Source organism: Salvelinus alpinus, chromosome 2, assembly GCF_045679555.1.
Source record: "Salvelinus alpinus chromosome 2, SLU_Salpinus.1, whole genome shotgun sequence".
In the NCBI taxonomy this organism is placed as follows: Eukaryota; Metazoa; Chordata; class Actinopteri; order Salmoniformes; family Salmonidae; genus Salvelinus; species Salvelinus alpinus.
The window spans coordinates 113301290-113319704 of NC_092087.1; the positions used below are offsets into that span (position 1 = coordinate 113301290).

Below are 18415 nucleotides of genomic sequence, written 5' to 3' on the forward strand. Positions count from 1 at the left end.
TTAAAATCCCTGTATGCCCATGGATGTGTAGCTAGCTATCTAGCCGATCTGTGTATGGACCCAAACGTTTGGTATACATATTAGTTCAGAACCTAGCTATGAACCTCAGCTATCATAGCCAGTTGTATCAACTTCAAAACAGCCTGAATGACATTAATGAAGCCTATGGATTGAGTAGAATATAATATCATGTTGTGCCAAGGATGCAAGTCGTATATACATGTAGTTATTACCATGCATGAGATCCCCACATTGTAGCCTGTACATTTAATATATTCACTGATCATGTACTGTACCTTGGCAAATAAAGGTGCAGTTTAGGTATGAATGTCTTTGAGATGATTTTTCAGTCATATCCAATACCAGGAGTATCAAATTCCAGTCTTTGAATGACACTGTGTCTTCATGTATGTATTACAATTATACACTTCAACAGTGTTTACCAATCTTGGTCCTGGGACATCAATGGTTACACATTGTAACTAATAGACTAGAAACAGGATTTAACTAGTTAATTCATATATACAGAAATATAATGTTAAAAACAGAACACTACACTTCCTATGCATCATGTAAATACTCCAACACCGGTTCATCTCAACATCTAATGCCCTTCATCTGCATTGATCTGATAAACACAGGATAGGTGGAGTATTTCATCACATTACACTTCATTTCAACCAGTAGAGAATGTGAAACGCTTTATTGAAAAGCTCATTATCCAAGTGTTATAAATACAAGTTCAATCTGTACTTCAATGCACATCTGTTGTGCATTATGAAAGAGGAGGTGAGAGAGGTGTAAAAGACAAAGGGAAAGAGGTAAGCACATAGGAGCAGGGAAGGCAGCACATGATTAATGAATCACAGTGCTACATAAATATTCTCTCAGTTCATCACAATTACATAATAGTGTCTCTAGTCGGCCCAAAGGTTATCTTAAAAGCAGGTGAGGTGGCGATGATGGGACTGGGGGTTGGCATCCTCTCACATCAAAACATATCTGCAGACGAGAGACAGATGGAGAGAGAGAGCATGTTTAAGCCTTGTGTTTTTATTTTTTATTCTGACATTGTTAGTCATCAATCAGGAGGTGAAATGCAAAACTGACCTTGGATCATTAACTCTGGGACTACTGCATCTATCTGTATTTCAATGTAAAGCATCTCTTTAATAATACTTCCTGTATAATATAAACTGACCTGGGATCATTAACTCTGGGACTACTGCATCTCTGTCTGTATTTCAATGTAAAGCATCTCTTTAATAATACTTCCTGTATAATATAAACTGACCTTGGATCATTAACTCTGGGACTACTGCATCTATCTGTATTTCAATGTAAAGCATCTCTTTAATAATACTTCCTGTTGACCTGACCAAATGACCCCTCACCTCTGATCATGCTGTGCCCTCGATGTAGCCTGTTCAGATGCAGGAGTGGTTCACCGACACAGCTGATATAACCTAGAGGATTTAGGGAGAAGGGGAGAGAGGGATGAAGTGAAGGAGAGAGACTGTTATTGAGAAAATAAGGTAGTTAAAGTGACAGTGTTCAACAGGAATCTGTGTGTGGCCTCACCTGGTGTCCACCACACTAAGTGGCTGCAGAGTACTTTATGCTGAAAAACATGAACGGACACACAAGGACAAACAAACAATATAGCGTAGTTATAGAAATAATGAAGTGTCTTACTAATCTCCATGGTTGGCCCTCTTGCCTATTCTTTGAAGGTGGAAGGAGCCACAGTTATACACCTGAGCCTGTTTACTGCACAACACAATCCATCAATCAGATTGATACATGAGTGTGTAGGTGTGGGTTATAGGGTGTCTAATTGCTCTAAATTTCTTCAATATGGGTGGTTTAAAATAGCCTGTTTTGTTTTTGCACAGACATCACACCCTTACCTAAACAGCACCCTCACCCGAGAAGTAGAAATCAAAGGGAGAGAAACTATGAATTGAATAACTGCAGTTGACATAGCTAAGTAAATGGAAGAATACTCTTATTGCAATGTGAATGGCTCTTAAAAGAGCCTTTGGTTGTGCATAGTGTAGTCTATGGTGCTGCCAGGGAACAGCACCCTCTTAAAATAGCCTTTGGTTGTGCATAGTGTAGTCTATGGTGTTACCAGGGAACAGCACCCTCTTTGAAGAAATAGGAGGTGAAGATCTCCTGCACACGGATTGCCTCTCTTGCTGCGTTGTTGGACCCCATCCTTGAAACATCCTGCAGAGCAGCAGACTCCTCCTCTGGGACACGGCGGCGAGCTGCAGATCCCCTCCTGGTCCTCGTGTCCATCCTCATGAAGTTACGCAGGACACAGGTAGCCTTCACACACCTGAATTCCTCCAGGAGGCAGTCCCAGATGACCCTGGTCACCCAACCTTGCAGTGCCCTACATGTTAACTGTAGGCAATCGACTGTAGGCAATCGTTTTGAAGGAATCTCCAGTTACAAGGTATCTGTAGGAATATGGAAGACAATGTAATTATTAGACTTTTACATCACCAGGTCATTGTGGATTACTAAAGTATAATATCCCTGATAACAAATCATGATAACATTGGATTGATAGATGCATGGGCACACATATGTACATGTGTAGCATGTGACAATAACAGGATCATATCAAGGATAGCATCACAAATGAATACATAAATACCTCTTGAAGCTTGATGATGAGTTGATCATTTGAATCAGCTGTGCAGTGCTGAGGCAAAAACAACAATGTGCCTCTTTGAGTCCCCAGGACTGAGAACCACTGCTCTTCATTGGGACCTCTTCATATGTAGACTGGCTTCCATAGAGCTCTTTATCTGAGGACAGAAAACCTCACAAGAAACAGACTTCATTATAGTCAAATTACACCACACTGAATATTATGTTACTATTATCTCCGTCCTCACTTCTAGGGACAGGAACAACACTAAAGTACCTGCCCTATCCAGAATAGCCTCCTCTCTCACTGACAGTTGGGGCTGCTATCCTTTCACCCTCCATGGCTGTTAGCTAGCTACCTACAAATGCATTTGGAGTTTGTTTTTTACAGTGATAAATAGATAGCTAGCTAATATGAAGTTAGGTAGCTGGTGATATTTAATTCACTTAGCTATCTATCTATACAGTATTTGAAGTTGGTTAGATAGCTAGCTAACCAACTAGCTAGCTCATTTAGCAGCTATCTATCTATACAGTATGTGAAGTTGGTTAGACAGCTAGCTAGCTCATTTAGCAGGTCATTTGAGTTAGCCTTTCACTGTAGCTAGTTAGCTAATAATACATCGTTGTTTTTACATTTCCAAATCTATTTCCTTACTTGAATAGGTTCTCCCAGCCATGTGGACAACTGGAAACAGGGCAGCAAAGTTTGTCCCCAGAGCGGTTTAGAGGATATTACTATTGAACTATGAACCCATTTAATAACCAGACCTTCATACAAACTTGCTCTGCTGAATTCTTGACGGAGTCACAACGGGCGGCATCTAGTCCATCTGCTGACTGGACGCAGTTCAGTAAAATGTATATTTTATTTTCAGACAAAAAGTTCAACGGTATGAAGCATGAGTTTTTACTCACCAGTGTAACAACACAGTGTGGTTAAAGACTTAGTAACTGAGTTGTAGTCACGATCTGGTTACGTATGAGTACAAACAGTTATGTTTTGTTTTAAATTTACAAAAATTAAAATTACATTTTAAATGTTTTCTTTACTCCAGTAACATTTGCCTACTTTTTCCACCACTGTATTTTTTATAACGATCCCTTGCGTCAAGCAACCGTTCCTCTGGGTAACCCCGCTGTCTGAAACACTCATCCAGCCATTCCTCTGGGTAACCCCGCTGTCTGAAACACTCATCCAGCCATTCCTCTGGGTAACCCCGCTGTCTGAAACACTCAACCAGCCATTCCTCTGGGTAACCCCGCTGTCTGAAACACTCATCCAGCCATTCCTCTGGATAACCCCGCTGTCTGAAACACTCATCCAGCCATTGCTCTGGGTAACCCTGCTGTCTGAAACACTCATCCAGACGTTCCTCTGGGTAACCCCGCTGTCTGAAACGCTCATCCAGACCGTCGGCTTGTTTGTCATAGTCACTCTTCTGTGTACTACAAATCCTGTTTATGCGACTGTATAGGCTGATGGGGAGGCTCTTTTTTAGGGGTGTAGGGTGGAAGTTGTCTCCGCGTAACAGGGAATTCCTGTCCGTCGGCTTCCTGTACAGGTCTGTGCTAAATCCACACCCCTCCCTCTTAGTCAAAATGTCCAGATAACTTGTTTCATGCGCATCAAAGGTGAGGGTGAATTTCAGATGTTCACTGCTTGTATTGATGAAGGAGTGGAATCGATGAAGTTCCTCTGCTGTCCCCTGGAATAGAAGGAACACGTCATCAATGAAGCCTTTTTCAGAGCCTGATGAGGTGCTAGAATGGATTGTTAGGGCTGACGATCACGTTCTTCTCTAACAACCCCACATACAGATTGGCATAATTCAATGCTTTTTCTTTTTTAAACTACAATGACCAAAATGACCTGAGTGCCTACTTGTCTTTGTCTGTGTTTCTTTTACACCTGCTACGTAAAAGAGACCGAAAAATGTGTAACAGTATAGCTTCCATCCCTCTACTCGCCCCTACCTGGGCTCGAACCAGGGACCCTGCACAGATCAACAACTGCCTCCCACGAAACATCGTTACCATCGCTATTAGTACGCACCCCGGTAACTAGCTAGCCATTTCACATCGGTTACAAATGCACAATGGTCAATGCTATCTGGGATTCAATGCTATCTGGGACATCCCTACCCTAAACCCTAACCTTAACCCCTAACTTAACCATTTAAAATGTCAACTTCAATGGGCTAGGGAAGTCCCCAGGATGTATCTCTACCTGGAAATACATGATCTAAGTGATTGATAGTTGGTATTCAGCAGTCATAAAGCCTTATTTACTTTAATTAACTACTAAAATAGTGATTTTGTCAGACAGCATAGACAGCAGCTCTAAACTTTATTGACTGACTGATCCATTCATCCTTCCATCCCTCCTCAGCCTTCCTCTCCTCTGAAGACCCTGTGAGGGTGGAGCTCAGTCAGAGAGCTGTTGAGGGACTGGTTAGGAATAACACTTCTACAGCCAGAGAGGTGAGAGGTCACACATGGTTTAGATGGTAAATATTTATGTCCCCTTAGTGGTTCATCACGTAATATGTTCCATCATCTGTGTTTATTTACATTAGTGCAAATTGTCCACTGATATTGGTGTAATTTCTCACCCCTTTTGGCTGTATGAAAGTTAATTTCCCATTCACCCCACCTCTTTACTTTGCTTATTTATATTCAGTGGCCTGACTGCATCCAGACTATGTCAAAAACTCATCCTGGTAGATCTGAACCTAATTCAGCTAGGAGTGATCGGATGACAGAAGTCACATTTAGGTGCCAGGTGTTACTGAGTCCATAGATACTCCATATCCATTACTTTTAATGTTTTATATAATATGTCTAAATGTGTTTATTTCTGTGTTGCAGGGGCAGTCAAGAAATGGAACGGCAAGGCCACAGAACATGACATAAGCAGAGCCGTGGAAGACCACCTCAAGCCCCTGGTAGAGCCGGGGGTGGTGTTTACCTCTGGTGTAATGTCAGCTGGCTAGATTGACCAAAACTCTTACCACATTGATCACAGCTATACGGTTTCTCTCCTGTGTGTGTTCTCTGGTGCCCCTTCAGCAGGCTGGAAAAGTGATGCTGTTTTTCATACTAAGATGGACCAAGAGTCTGTTGATATTTTCAAATCAAGCTTTATTTATACAGCACACGTCAGACATGGATGCAGCACAATGGCTTCACAGGAAAAAACTAAGAAAATAAACAGAAGTATTTAGTACACAACAAACATAACAGGATAAAAAACAGAAGAATAACAACTGAATTAAGGAAACGACTGATTAAAATATAAACAATATGATGCTATATCCAACACAACCCAAAATACAAGCTTGTTTTTTAGGAGGGGCTCTGAAAGACACTATGGGGGTGTCCACTGAAAGTTGACTATCAACAACAACTGGGACCTAAAAGACACCCACCATGAGACCCACTAAATCTGCACAAGAAGAGGAAAACAAAAGAAAAACCCACACCAAACTTAAAGACAGGAAGCAAACAAAAAAGGTGGAGCAACTAAAGGTGTTGACTCTCCACATCTATCAAGACAACTGGAGCACTGGGCCAGACACTCTTAAATAGAACCTGGACCAGCTCGGGTGAAACACCTTCCCACTAACGAGATGGACAAGCCAGCACAGGTGTAACACATACTGACTAACGAGGTGACACCAATCAGTGCTCCCAAGACACATTCAGTTGTACAATCAATCAATCAAATGTATTTATAAAGCCCTTCTTACATCAGCTGATGTCACAGAGTGCTGTACAGAAACCCAGCCTAAAACCCCAAACAGCAAGCAATGCAGGTGTAGAAGCACGGTGACTAGGAAAAACTCCCTAGAAAGACAAGAACCTAGGAAGAAACCTAGAGAGGAATCAGGCTCTGAGGGGTGGCCAGTCCTCTTCTGGCTGTGCCGGGTGGAGATTATAACAGAACATGGCCAAGATGTTCAAATGTTCATAGATGACCAGCAGGGTCAAATAATAATAATCACAGTGGTTGTCGAAGGTGCAACAGGTCAGCACCTCAGGAGTAAATGTCAGTTGGCTTTTCATAGCCAATCATTCAGAGTATCTCTACAACTTCCATTTCACATAATCATCTACAATGCTTCACCTTCTACAATATAAACATGGTGTCTACTGGCTGTCAACAATTAAAAACACGTATGTCTAAATAATAATATGCAATCGTATAATTTTTTAAATCCTTTTTCTTTCCATAGAATCCTAAAACCCACTAGCTTCTAGAACTCGTCTTCCTAAAACTCACTAGCTTCTAGAACTCTCGTCCCCTTGGAACGAGCCCAAACAAAACTCAAATCAAATAGTATTAGTCACATGTGCCGGATACAACACTGGAACTCTTACTTACGAGCCCCCAACAGTGCAGTTTAAAAAATATATACAGAAAAGAATAAGAGATAAAACTAATATACAACACAGAAAAACGTGTCAAAATAAATTGTGATCATGGTAACTCACTGGCTAAATGCAAAACACAAATCTATTTGACTGCCCACCCTTGAGATAATCAGCAACCAAGTTGTCCTTACCACGGACATGTCTGATTTCAAGAGGAAACTCCTGCGATATCCGTAGTAACTTTCCACCTCACTGCAGAGCTTCTCTCTCTTTTCAGGGTTCACTAGATAGGCATGTTGTTGGATATAAAAGCAGGGTAACAATGTCAATATAATTGTACCCAAAAATGTCAAGTCGGTTGCATGAATAACTATGATTACTAAATGCTACATAATTGTAAATCTGAAATATCAAAACCAAATGTACACCCCTTTGTTAATATGTATTGGCAATAATTACCTTAATGGTGAGGCATGGAATAATAAAACATGTATCTTTTGTCAGGCTGAATGTTTGAAATATGAGGTGAATTGAGTCATGCTTCTTCAGTAGTGGAATAAAGACAATTAGCATTTGAATGTTGTCAAGAAATACTGGAGTGATGTCAGATTGTTAATAAAAATTGATTATAGGTGTATCGACTGCAAGTACGTTGAAATTAAGCAGTTTAAGTCATTGAAAAAAATCGACCCGAAAAGACATCTTTTCAACTTTCACTTTCAACTACAACGGAACATATACTGGATGTCAGGAATAGTCTTATTTTCAACGTCTTTTGAATGACATTTTGATAAATGGGAATAGTGCAATGTCAAAACACAGTTTTAACGTGTCCAAATCAATAACCAATATGCAGAAACAGTTTGAAGTGTTGCATTTTGATTCAAGTGGGTCACCAACATGGTAAGTGTAACACAGCTCTTTTTTGTTAGTCACTTTTTGATAAATCTCATAAATAATACTCTTTCAATTCAGAGCCTGGATTTTTCCTCTTTTTCCCTAAAATCAATTTAACAAACGCTTAGGGTTCTACATTGTGACATCATTAAAATACTCCTTCTACAATGTTAAAACATTCTACATTGTGACATGTTAAAACATTTCATTGACATTACTTCATTGATATCATGAAACAACTTCTTCATGTATGTATTTTCTGATGTTTGATCAGAGATCTTTTATCAGAGTATCTCTTATCACATTGATCACAGCTATAAGGCTTCTCTCCTGTGTGTGTTCTCTGGTGTATAGTCAGATAGCTAGATGTAGTAAAACTCTTCCCACACTGATCACAGCTGTAAGATTTCTCTCCTGTGTGTGTTCTCTTGTGTATTGTCAGACGACCAGATGAAAGAAAACTCTTCCCACATTGATCACAGCTATGAGGTTTATCTCCTGTGTGTGTTCTCTGGTGTATAGTCAGATTGCTAGATTGACCAAAACTCTTCCCACATTGACCACAGCTATAAGGTTTCTCTCCTGTGTGAGTTCTCCGGTGTGATTTCAGGGTTTGTAGCTGAATAAAACTCTTGCCACATTGATCACAGCCATAAGGTTTATCTCCTGTGTGTGTTCTCTGGTGTCTAGTCAGATTGCTAGATGCAGTAAAACTCTTCCCACATTGATCACAGCCATAAGGTTTCTCTCCTGTGTGTGTTCTCTGGTGCACTGTCAGATGGCCAGAAGTAGAAAAACTGTTCCCACATTGATCACAGCCATAAGGTTTCTCTCCTGTGTGAGTTCTCTGGTGTATAGTCAGATAACTAGATGAAGTAAAACTTTCCCCACATTGATCACAGCCATAAGGTTTCTCTCCTGTGTGAGTTCTCTGGTGTATAGTCAGATAACTAGATGAAGTAAAACTTTCCCCACATTGATCACAGCCATAAGGTTTCTCTCCTGTGTGAGTTCTCCGGTGTCCTGTCAGGCTGCTTAGCTGAGTAAAACTCTTCCCACATTGATCACAGACATAAGGTTTCTCTCCTGTGTGTGTTCTCTGGTGTATAGTTAGATAGCCAGATGTAGTAAAACTCTTCCCACATTGATCACAGCTATAAGGTTTCTCTCCTGTGTGTCCCCGTCGGTGTACTATCAGGTTGCTTAGATGAGTAAAACTCTTCCCACATTGATCACAGCCATAAGATTTCTCTCCTGTGTGTGTTCTCTGGTGTGCAGTCAGATGGCTAGAATTAGCAAAACTCTTCCCACATTGATCACAGCTATAAGGTTTCTCTCCTGTGTGTGTTCTCTGGTGTGCAGTCAGATGGCTAGAATTAGCAAAACTCTTCCCACATTGATCACAGCCATAAGGTTTCTCTCCTGTGTGAGTTCTCCGGTGTCCTGTCAGGCTGCTTAGCTGAGTAAAACTCTTCCCACATTGATCACAGACATAAGGTTTCTCTCCTGTGTGTGTTCTCTGGTGTATAGTTAGATTACCAGATGTAGTAAAACTCTTCCTACAGTGATCACAGCTATATGGTTTCTCTCCTGTGTGTCCCCGCCGGTGTACTATCAGGTTGCTTAGATGAGTAAAACTCCTCCCACATTGATAACAGCCAAAAGGTTTCTCTCCAGTGTGTGTTCTATGGTGGGATTTCAGGGAGCGTGACTGAGTAAAACTCTTCCCACATTGATCACAGCTATAAGGCTTCTCTCCTGTGTGTACTTGCTGGTGTATTATAAGTTCCGATGAAGATTTGCAACATTTCCCACAGTCAGAGCAGCAGTGAGATTTCTTCCCTGTGGATCTCTGCTGGTGTTTCTTGAGTTCTGATGTGGAGAGACTCTTCTCTGCCTCGTCAGCATCATGATGTTGTTGAGACTCCCCAGAGGATCCACGATAGTCCCGTCTCTCTCCTGTGTGAATGACAATGTCAGACAGAAGGTTAAAGGCCCACAACAGCAGAAATCCACTGTTAATTTGAGGTAAAAGGTGATACCCATGAAGTTGTACAACAATTGACGCCTGTTAAATTATTTGACAATTGTCTTGTTTTCTCGTTTTCACAGTAGTAACATCGATGATTGTAGGCTCGAAATAAGTTATTAAAGTTGTTGAAATCCTAAGCAGTGTGCCAGGTGACTTTTGGTCTCCAATATAGGCCCCTTTCTGTGTTTGTAAAATTGCGGCAGGAGGGCGATGCAAAACAATTTGGTTGCAGAAACTCCTCCCTGCTAATGAGGAAACCACTAGTTATGGAAGTAGTATATCTGGTAATGAGGAAACCACTAGTTATGGATGTAGTATATCTGCTAATGAGGAAACCACTAGTTATGGATGTAGTATATCTGGTAATGAGGAAACCACTAGTTATGGATGTAGAATATCTGCTAATGAGGAAACCACTAGTTATGGATGTAGTATATCTGGTAATGAGGAAACCACTAGTTATGGATGTAGTATATCTGGTAATGAGGAAACCACTAGTTATGGATGTAGTATATCTGGTAATGAGGAAACCACTAGTTATGGATGTAGAATATCTGCTAATGAGGAAACCACTAGTTATGGATGTAGTATATCTGGTAATGAGGAAACCACTAGTTATGGGTGTAGTATATCTGGTAATGAGGAAACCGATAGTTATGGATGTAGTATATCTGGTAATGAGGAAACCACTAGTTATGGATGTAGTATATCTGGTAATGAGGAAACCACTAGTTATGGATGTAGTATATCTGGTAATGAGGAAACCACTAGTTATGGATGTAGTATATCTGGTAATGAGGAAACCACTAGTTATGGATGTAGTATATCTGGTAATGAGGAAATCACTAGTTAAGGATGTAGTATATCTGGTAATGAGGAAACCACTAGTTATGGATGTAGTATATCTGCCTGGAGCAAAAATGGTGAGCAAAGATTTTAGTTTTTCACAATGTATTCTGAATGGGGGAAAACTCAGGGGAGTAACCTCCATGTCCAGGTTGCTTATGAGTGCATTTCACACTACTTTAGATTATAATTGTAAAACTCGTTTGAATGCCCTGCTTAATATAACGTTTGTGTCATCACAAATCAACCGCTTTGTACTTAAAAAACACTTCAACCAGTAAAATGCTCTTTGGCTTTTCCATCAGCCTGACAATGAGGGTTTGTACACTGTTTGCCAAATTGGCCTATAACTTCACCTAATAAACAAATATACCTGTAATGAACAAAGAAGCACTTTGGTTGTTATTGCAGCCTAGCATAGTGTACTCTAGGACCCAAAACAATATCAGACCTACTGTAGGACCCATAACTTCACCTAACAACAACAGACCTACTGTAGAACCCATAACTTCACCTAACAACAACATAGACCTACTGTAGGACACATAACTTCACCTAACAACAACATAGACCTACTGTAGGACACATAACTTCACCTAACAACAACATAGACCTACTGTAGGACCCATAACTTCACCTAACTACAAATATAGGAAAATAGCTCTGTGTGTTGTACAATAGCCTATCCATCAAGGAACAGTTGTCTACACATTATGAGGTATGTATCTCTGTGTCCAAACAGACTAACGAGACCCTACTGTAAATCAAGCAGACAATAACATTATAAACATCAATTTGTTAGGGATGTTGGATCCAACGTGGAGCACGGCATAACTGTCTTTACCAGAGTAATGAACGAAGAAGCACTTTGGTTGTTGTTGCATGTCGTGATGTTTGTCATGTGACTGGAATTCAGAAAATGATTTCCTGGATCTTCTGATGATAGTTGAACATGTGACTGTAACTAAACAGCTACAGTATTAAGAATTATGTGTAATTATTGAAGAACCACATTAATGACAGTATCCATTTGGGTGTTGTCAATAAAGTTAAGGTGACTCTCAGTTAGAACCATTGGATTTAGCAAACTCTGAAATTATTTAGGATTTCTGTGCCCATGAAAACTGTTATCCCAGCATAATATAAGGAAACTAAATGTTACGTAGTTAGAGTGCATTTCAGAGATCTGAATACAAAAACTGTCCAAACAGGACAATAACCTAAACCACAAGGCCAAATCGACGCTGGAGGACCTTACCAAGATGACATTGAATGTTCCTGAGTGGCCTAGTTACAGTTTGGACTTAAATCGTCTTTAAAATCTATGGAAAGACTTGAAAATGGCTTTCTAGCAATGATCTCTGAAATTCTGAATACGACATTTATTATTTATTTATTTATTTTATTTCACCTTTATTTAACAAATTAACACTGGAGTGATAGATATGCAGATGATGACAAGTAGAAATACTGGTGTCCAAACGAACAAAAAAAGTAAATAAAAACATGGGGAGGTAGGCAGTTGGATGGGCTATTTACAGATGGGCTGTGTACAGCTGCAGCGATCGGTAAGCTGCTCAGATAGCTGATGCTTAAAGTTAGTGAGGGAGATATAAGTCTCAAACTTCAGCGATTTTTGCAATTCGTTCCAGTCATTGGCAGCAGAGAACTGGAAGGAAAGGCGGCCAAAGAGGTGTTGGCTTTGGGGATGACCAGTGAGATATACCTCCTGGAGCGCGTGCTATGGGTGGGTGTTGCTATGGTGACCAGTGAGCTGAGTTAAGGGGGAGCTTTCCCTAGCAAAGACTTATAGATGACCTGGAGCCAGTAGGTTTGGCGACGAATATGTAGCGAAGGGCCAGCCATTCTAAGTCAGAACCGTCCAGAGTAGTGATGCTAGTCGGGGGTGCGGATGCGGGCAGCGATCGGTTAAAGTGCATGCATTTAGTTTTACTTGCATTTAAGAGCAGTTGGAGGCCACAGAAGGAGTGTTGTATGGCATTGAAGCTCGTTTGGAGGTTTGTTAACACAGTGTCCAAAGAAGGGCCAGATGTATACGGAATAGCCCGAGAATTTAACCCTGTGGCACCCCCATAGAGACTGCCAAAGGTCCGGACAACAGGCCCTCCGATTTGACACACTGAACTCTATCAGAGAAGTAGTTGGTGAACCAGGTGAGGCAGTCATTTGAGAAACCAACCATTAATCTACACACAATAGAATCCTCATTCATCTACACACAATATGATCCTCATTCATCTACACACAATAGAATCCTCATTCATCTACACACAATAGAATAATTAAGACAAATGTGAAAACAGGTAAAAAAAAACTAAAATACTCAGTTTTTTTCTGATGGTTAGGCTATCTTGTTTCAGAGGGGTGTCATCAATAGCTCATAATGACAACGGATAATAAACAGAAATACCTTATTTACATAAGTATTCAGACCCTTTGCTATGAGACTTGAAATTGCTTTCAGGTGCATCTTGTTTCCATTAATCATCCTTGAGATGTATCTACAACTTGTTCGGAGTCCACCTGTGGTAAATTCAATTGATTGGATATGATTTGGAAGGCACACACCTGTCTATATAAGGTCCCAGAGTTGACAGAGCATGTCAGAGAAAAAAACAAACAATGAGGTCGAAGGAATTGTCCGTAGAGCTCCAAGACAGGAGTGTGTCGAGGCATAGATCTGGGGAAAGGTTCCCAAGAACACAGTGGCCTCCATCATTCTTAAATTGAATAATCTTCCTAGAGCTGGTCACCCGGCCAAACTGAGCGATTGGGGGAGAAGGGCCTTGGTCAGGGAGGTGACCAAAAACCTGATGGTCACTCTGACAGAGCTCCAAAGTTCCTCTGTGGAGATGTGAGAACCTTCCAGAAGGACAACCATCTGTGCAGCACTCCACCAATCAGACATTTCTGGGATAGAGGCCAGATGGAAACCACTCCTCAGTAAAAGGCACATGACAGCCTGCTTGGAGTTTGACAAAAGGCACCTTAACGACTCTCAGACCATGAGAAACAAGATTCTCTGGTCTGATGATACCAAGATGGAACTCTTTGGCCTGAATGCCAAGAGTCACGTCTGGAGGAAACCTGGCACCATCCCTACGGTGAAGCATGGTGGTGGCAGCATGATGCTGTGGGATGTTTTTCAGCAGCAGGGACTGGGAGACTAGTCAGGATGGAGGGAAATATTAACGGAGCAAAGTGCAGAGAGATCCTTGATGAAAGACCTGCTCCAGAGTGCTCAGGACCTCAGACTGGGGCAAAGGTTCACCATCCAATAGGACAACGACCTTAAGCACACAGCCAAGACAACGCAGGAGTGGCTTCGGTAGAAGTCTCTGAATGTCCTTGAGTGACATAGCCAGAGCCCGGACTTGAGCCCGATCTAACATCTCTGGAGAGACCTGAAAATAGCTGTGCAGTGATGTTCCCCATCCAACCTGACAGAGCTTGAGAGGATCTGCAGAGAAGGATGGGAAAAACTCCCCAAATGCAGGTGTGCCAAATAAATTAGCTAAATGAAAGAGGAAAAACATTTTTTTTAATCAATTTTAGAATAAGGCTTTAAAGTAACAAAAAGTGGAAAAAGTGAAGAAGTCTGAATACTTTCCCGAATGCACTGTATACAGCAACACCTCCCCCATAAGCATTCCTGTCTTTTCTGTAGATGTTATTTCCCTGTATTGCTACTGCTGTATCAAAGGAATTATCTCAGTGAGTTTCAGAGATGAACAGTACAGTACATTCCAAATTCAATAGGCAGGCAAGTAAACAAAACGTTTTCAAATAAAAACTATACCAGAAAATGTCAAAGCGTATATAACGCCCGTCCAAGAGACTGTCGACCAATCGCGCTCACATTGTCATGCTGTGACACGCAGTTCCTAATTCTCACGAAAATCTAACAAAAAAATCTATCTAACATCTAATCTATCTTCAAAATCTTTTTAAAGTCAGGGTATAAGTCGAGAAACATGCCTATTTTCCTTGAAAATACGTAATGGTACGATTGCAAAGCTATACGATATTACAGAGAACAAGTTAAATATCTCTAATTATCTCTGAAAATATTTGTATTGTTGTGCTTCTTGTTCACGGAGGGTAATTAATGCCAATGTACTTTTCTTTAAGCTGTTAATACAAATTGAAAGGAGTTTCCGATATCCTCATTTCTTAAAGTATTTCTGGTGATAGCAGGTGATAGTGATACACAAGCTAGGTCTATTTGAAACATTGCCATCCCATGGCAGCATTTACCAGCCACCAGGTTCAGATTTAAAACCCACGTAAAATATATTTAAAACCCAATTCTATTTTTGTCCAAAGTTAAGATATAAATTATTCAAACGGAACATAATTTATGCTGGTTATTATTTTAGGCTATTTTAGTTTTGGAGTCAAACAGGTTTGTTATTTTATTTCAGTTTACTAAACAGTTTTCCCCTAATTACTGTTTCTATATTAAGCATGGAGGTTCCCCTATCAACCAGTCAAGGTACTGGTGACAAAGCAGGACAGATGGGACAGACGGAACCCTTCTGTGGTAACAGACAGAGGCGATTTGTAATCAAATCTAATTCCCAGGAATGGGGTTCATATGAACCACAGAGACTGTGTGTGGGATAATAACATGGCCCTGTCCAACCCTGCTTGTTCCCTCGACTCCGCTACCAACCACCAATCTCCAACAGGGACCTTAACCTGTGTCACTAGACACCTCATAGTGAGCTACAGGTAGGAATCAGCAATGAATCCCAAATAATGAGACTCCTCTGGGGAGGGGTGTCAGCAACATTTAAAAATATATATATATAGTGTTTTATGACAAACCGTTTTTTACAAATCCGTCAAGACACCAACTTAGACTTTACTGTGAAATGCTTTACTTACAAACCCTTAACCAATAGTGCAGTTCAAGAAGAAGAAAAAGTTTACCAAGTAGACTAAAATAAAAAGTAATAATAAAAAGTAACACAATGAGAATAACAATAACGAGGCTATATACAGGGGGCACCGATACCGAGTCAGTGTGGAGGCTATATACAGGGGGCACCGGTACCGAGTCAGTGTGGAGGCTATATACAGGGGGCACCGGTACCGAGTCAGTGTGGAGGCTATATACAGGGGGTACCGGTACTGAGTCAATGTGGAGGCTATTTACAGGGGGCACCGGTACCGAGTCAGTGTGGAGGCTATATACAGTGGGCACCGGTACCGAGTCAGTGTGGAGGCTATATACAGGTGGCACCGGTACCGAGTCAGTGTGGAGGCTATATACAGGGGGCACTGGTACTGAGTCAGTGTGGAGGCTATATACAGGGGGCACCGGTACTGAGTCAGTGTGGAGGCTATATACAGGGGGCACCGGTACCGAGTCAGTGTGGAGGCTATATACAGGGGGCACCAGTACCGAGTCAGTGTGGAGGCTATATACAGGGGGCACCGGTACCGAGTCAGTGTGGAGGCTATATACAGGGGGCACCGGTACCGAGTCAGTGTGGAGGCTATATACAGGGGGCACCGGTACTGAGTCAGTGTGGAGGCTATATACAGGGGGCACCGGTACTGAGTCAGTGTGGAGGCTATATACAGGGGGCACCAGTACTGAGTCAGTGTGGAGGTTATATACAGGGGGCACCGGTACCGAGTCAGTGTGCGGGGTTACAGGCTAGTTGAGGTAATCTGTACATGAAGGTAGGGGAGTGTAGTGACTATGCATAGGTAACAAACAACCAGCGAGTAGTAGCAGTGCACAAAAGGGGGGGGGGGGGGGGGGTCAATGTAAATTGTCCGGTGGTGATTTTATGAATTGTTCAGCAGTCTTATGGCTTGGGGGTAGAAGCTGTTGAGGAGGGTTTTGGTTCTAGACTTGGCGCTGCGGTACCACTTGCCGTGCGGTAGCAGAGAAAACAGTCTATATAGTGCGAACGGCCCAGTACATCACTGTGTCCAAGCTTCCTGCCATCCAGGACCTATATAATAGGCGGTGTCAGAGGAAAGCCCACAAAATTGTCAGAGACTCCAGTCACCCAGTCCAGTGTATTACCTTTTGAGGATCTGGGGACCCATGATAAATCTTTTCAATCTCCTGAGGGGGAAAAGGTATTGTTGTGCCCTCTTCATGACTGTCTTGGTATATACCCACGTGGGTGATTGAAAGATGAACTGAGGTCCACACTCCAGTCCAGTTGATGGTGGTAATGCACCTTAAAGTTGGTTGCCAACCGCCATATAAAGTCCAAAGAAGAAAAAGAAGCCTAAAGGAAGGTGAAATTACGAGAAACGAATTTGGTTTACCGTTTGGGGTATTGCAACTGGTTACTTAATTTGATGTGATATGAAAGTATTGTGTGAAATTATTCTGATTTGATATGAAAGTACAGCAATTTATGTTTCTAGAAATGTATCGCAATTGAGAATGGATTCACATTTAGATGGAATATTTGACTATTTTAGCTGCCAGAGCCAGTCTACCTCTGAAAATAACATACAGTCCTTGGACCTTGAGGAGTAACGGGGGCAGCAATCAGCAGTAGAAACAATAACAAAGCGTACTCCCTGCCCGTTTTGGTAACATATTAGGCGAATCTAATAGGAGAATATTTGAGGACTACAGTATTTCAGGCATTGTCATTGGATGCATTTGATCAATTGTTAACGTTTTGTTGATGGTCCACTCTTGATGTGCTACACGTTACAGTGTAGCTTCAGCCATTCCTACAGAACAACATTAAAGTGTAGAACCCCTTTACTGCATATTGGTTCAACGACTGCAGAGACGGTACTTACTGGTGTTAAACAGATCTCCAACCTCCTCTTCTTCCTCCAATGTGACAGTCATCTCCCCCTCCTCCCCTTTCACTCCAAAAACTGCATCCTCCTCTCCTTTTACTGTAACTTCCTCCTCTTTCACTCTGAACTCGTCTTCCTCTTCTTTCACTGAAACGTCTTTCTCTTCTTCTTTCACGGTAACAGCCTCACCCTCTACTTGTTTTTGTATTGAAACAGCTTCCTCTTCGTCCTCCTCTTTCACGAAAGCTTCTTTCTCCGTCCAGCAGACCCCCTCTTCTTTAGCAGGAGGAGAGTAGCTTAGTGAACTCATGGTCGGAGATGTTAGCTAGTTAGCATTAGCGACTAGCCTAGTTCTAAGCTAACTTAGCAAACCAGCTAGCTGACAAACAACGTAAATATATAATTAAATGGGCCAACAAGTACATACGACAGAAGTATGTTTAATACACAGCGACTAATATACACCAAAACAGTGTAAAGAGGGTGAATGTTGTAGCTATGTTTGCTAGAAAGCTACCGAGGTGTCTGACTAGCTGTTGTTGTTGAAGGAGCGTCCCGTCCACTAGATTATACGTCACACTGGCAGCGTCGCCTAAACCTAAAAGACGCGCACATCGCCATCTGCTGACTGGAGTGGGCAACGCAGTTGAGGAACCAAAAGTTTATTTTTCATTTATTTCATAAAAGTGTAATATTATATTATGCCGTTCAAAGAGAAGCATGTGTTGATTGATTCGTGTTTAATGAGTGAGAATTTAAAACAAGCTTTACACCCACAATCAAATG

General features: G+C 41.4%; 1 protein-coding gene across 4 annotated transcripts in view; it reads right to left on the reverse strand.

The window, feature by feature from the left end:
* The window catches only part of LOC139549671 (uncharacterized), a 520909-nt gene extending 502708 nt beyond the window's left edge, over nucleotides 1-18201 (reverse strand). For all 4 annotated transcript variants that reach the window (XM_071360357.1, XM_071360352.1, XM_071360344.1 and 1 more), the window contains exon 1: nucleotides 17627-18201. In XM_071360357.1, the coding sequence (XP_071216458.1) occupies nucleotides 17627-17939 (313 nt within the window). In that variant the 5' untranslated portion in view covers nucleotides 17940-18201. The remainder of the gene's footprint in view (nucleotides 1-17626) is intronic.
* Nucleotides 18202-18415: the final 214 nt, after the last annotated feature.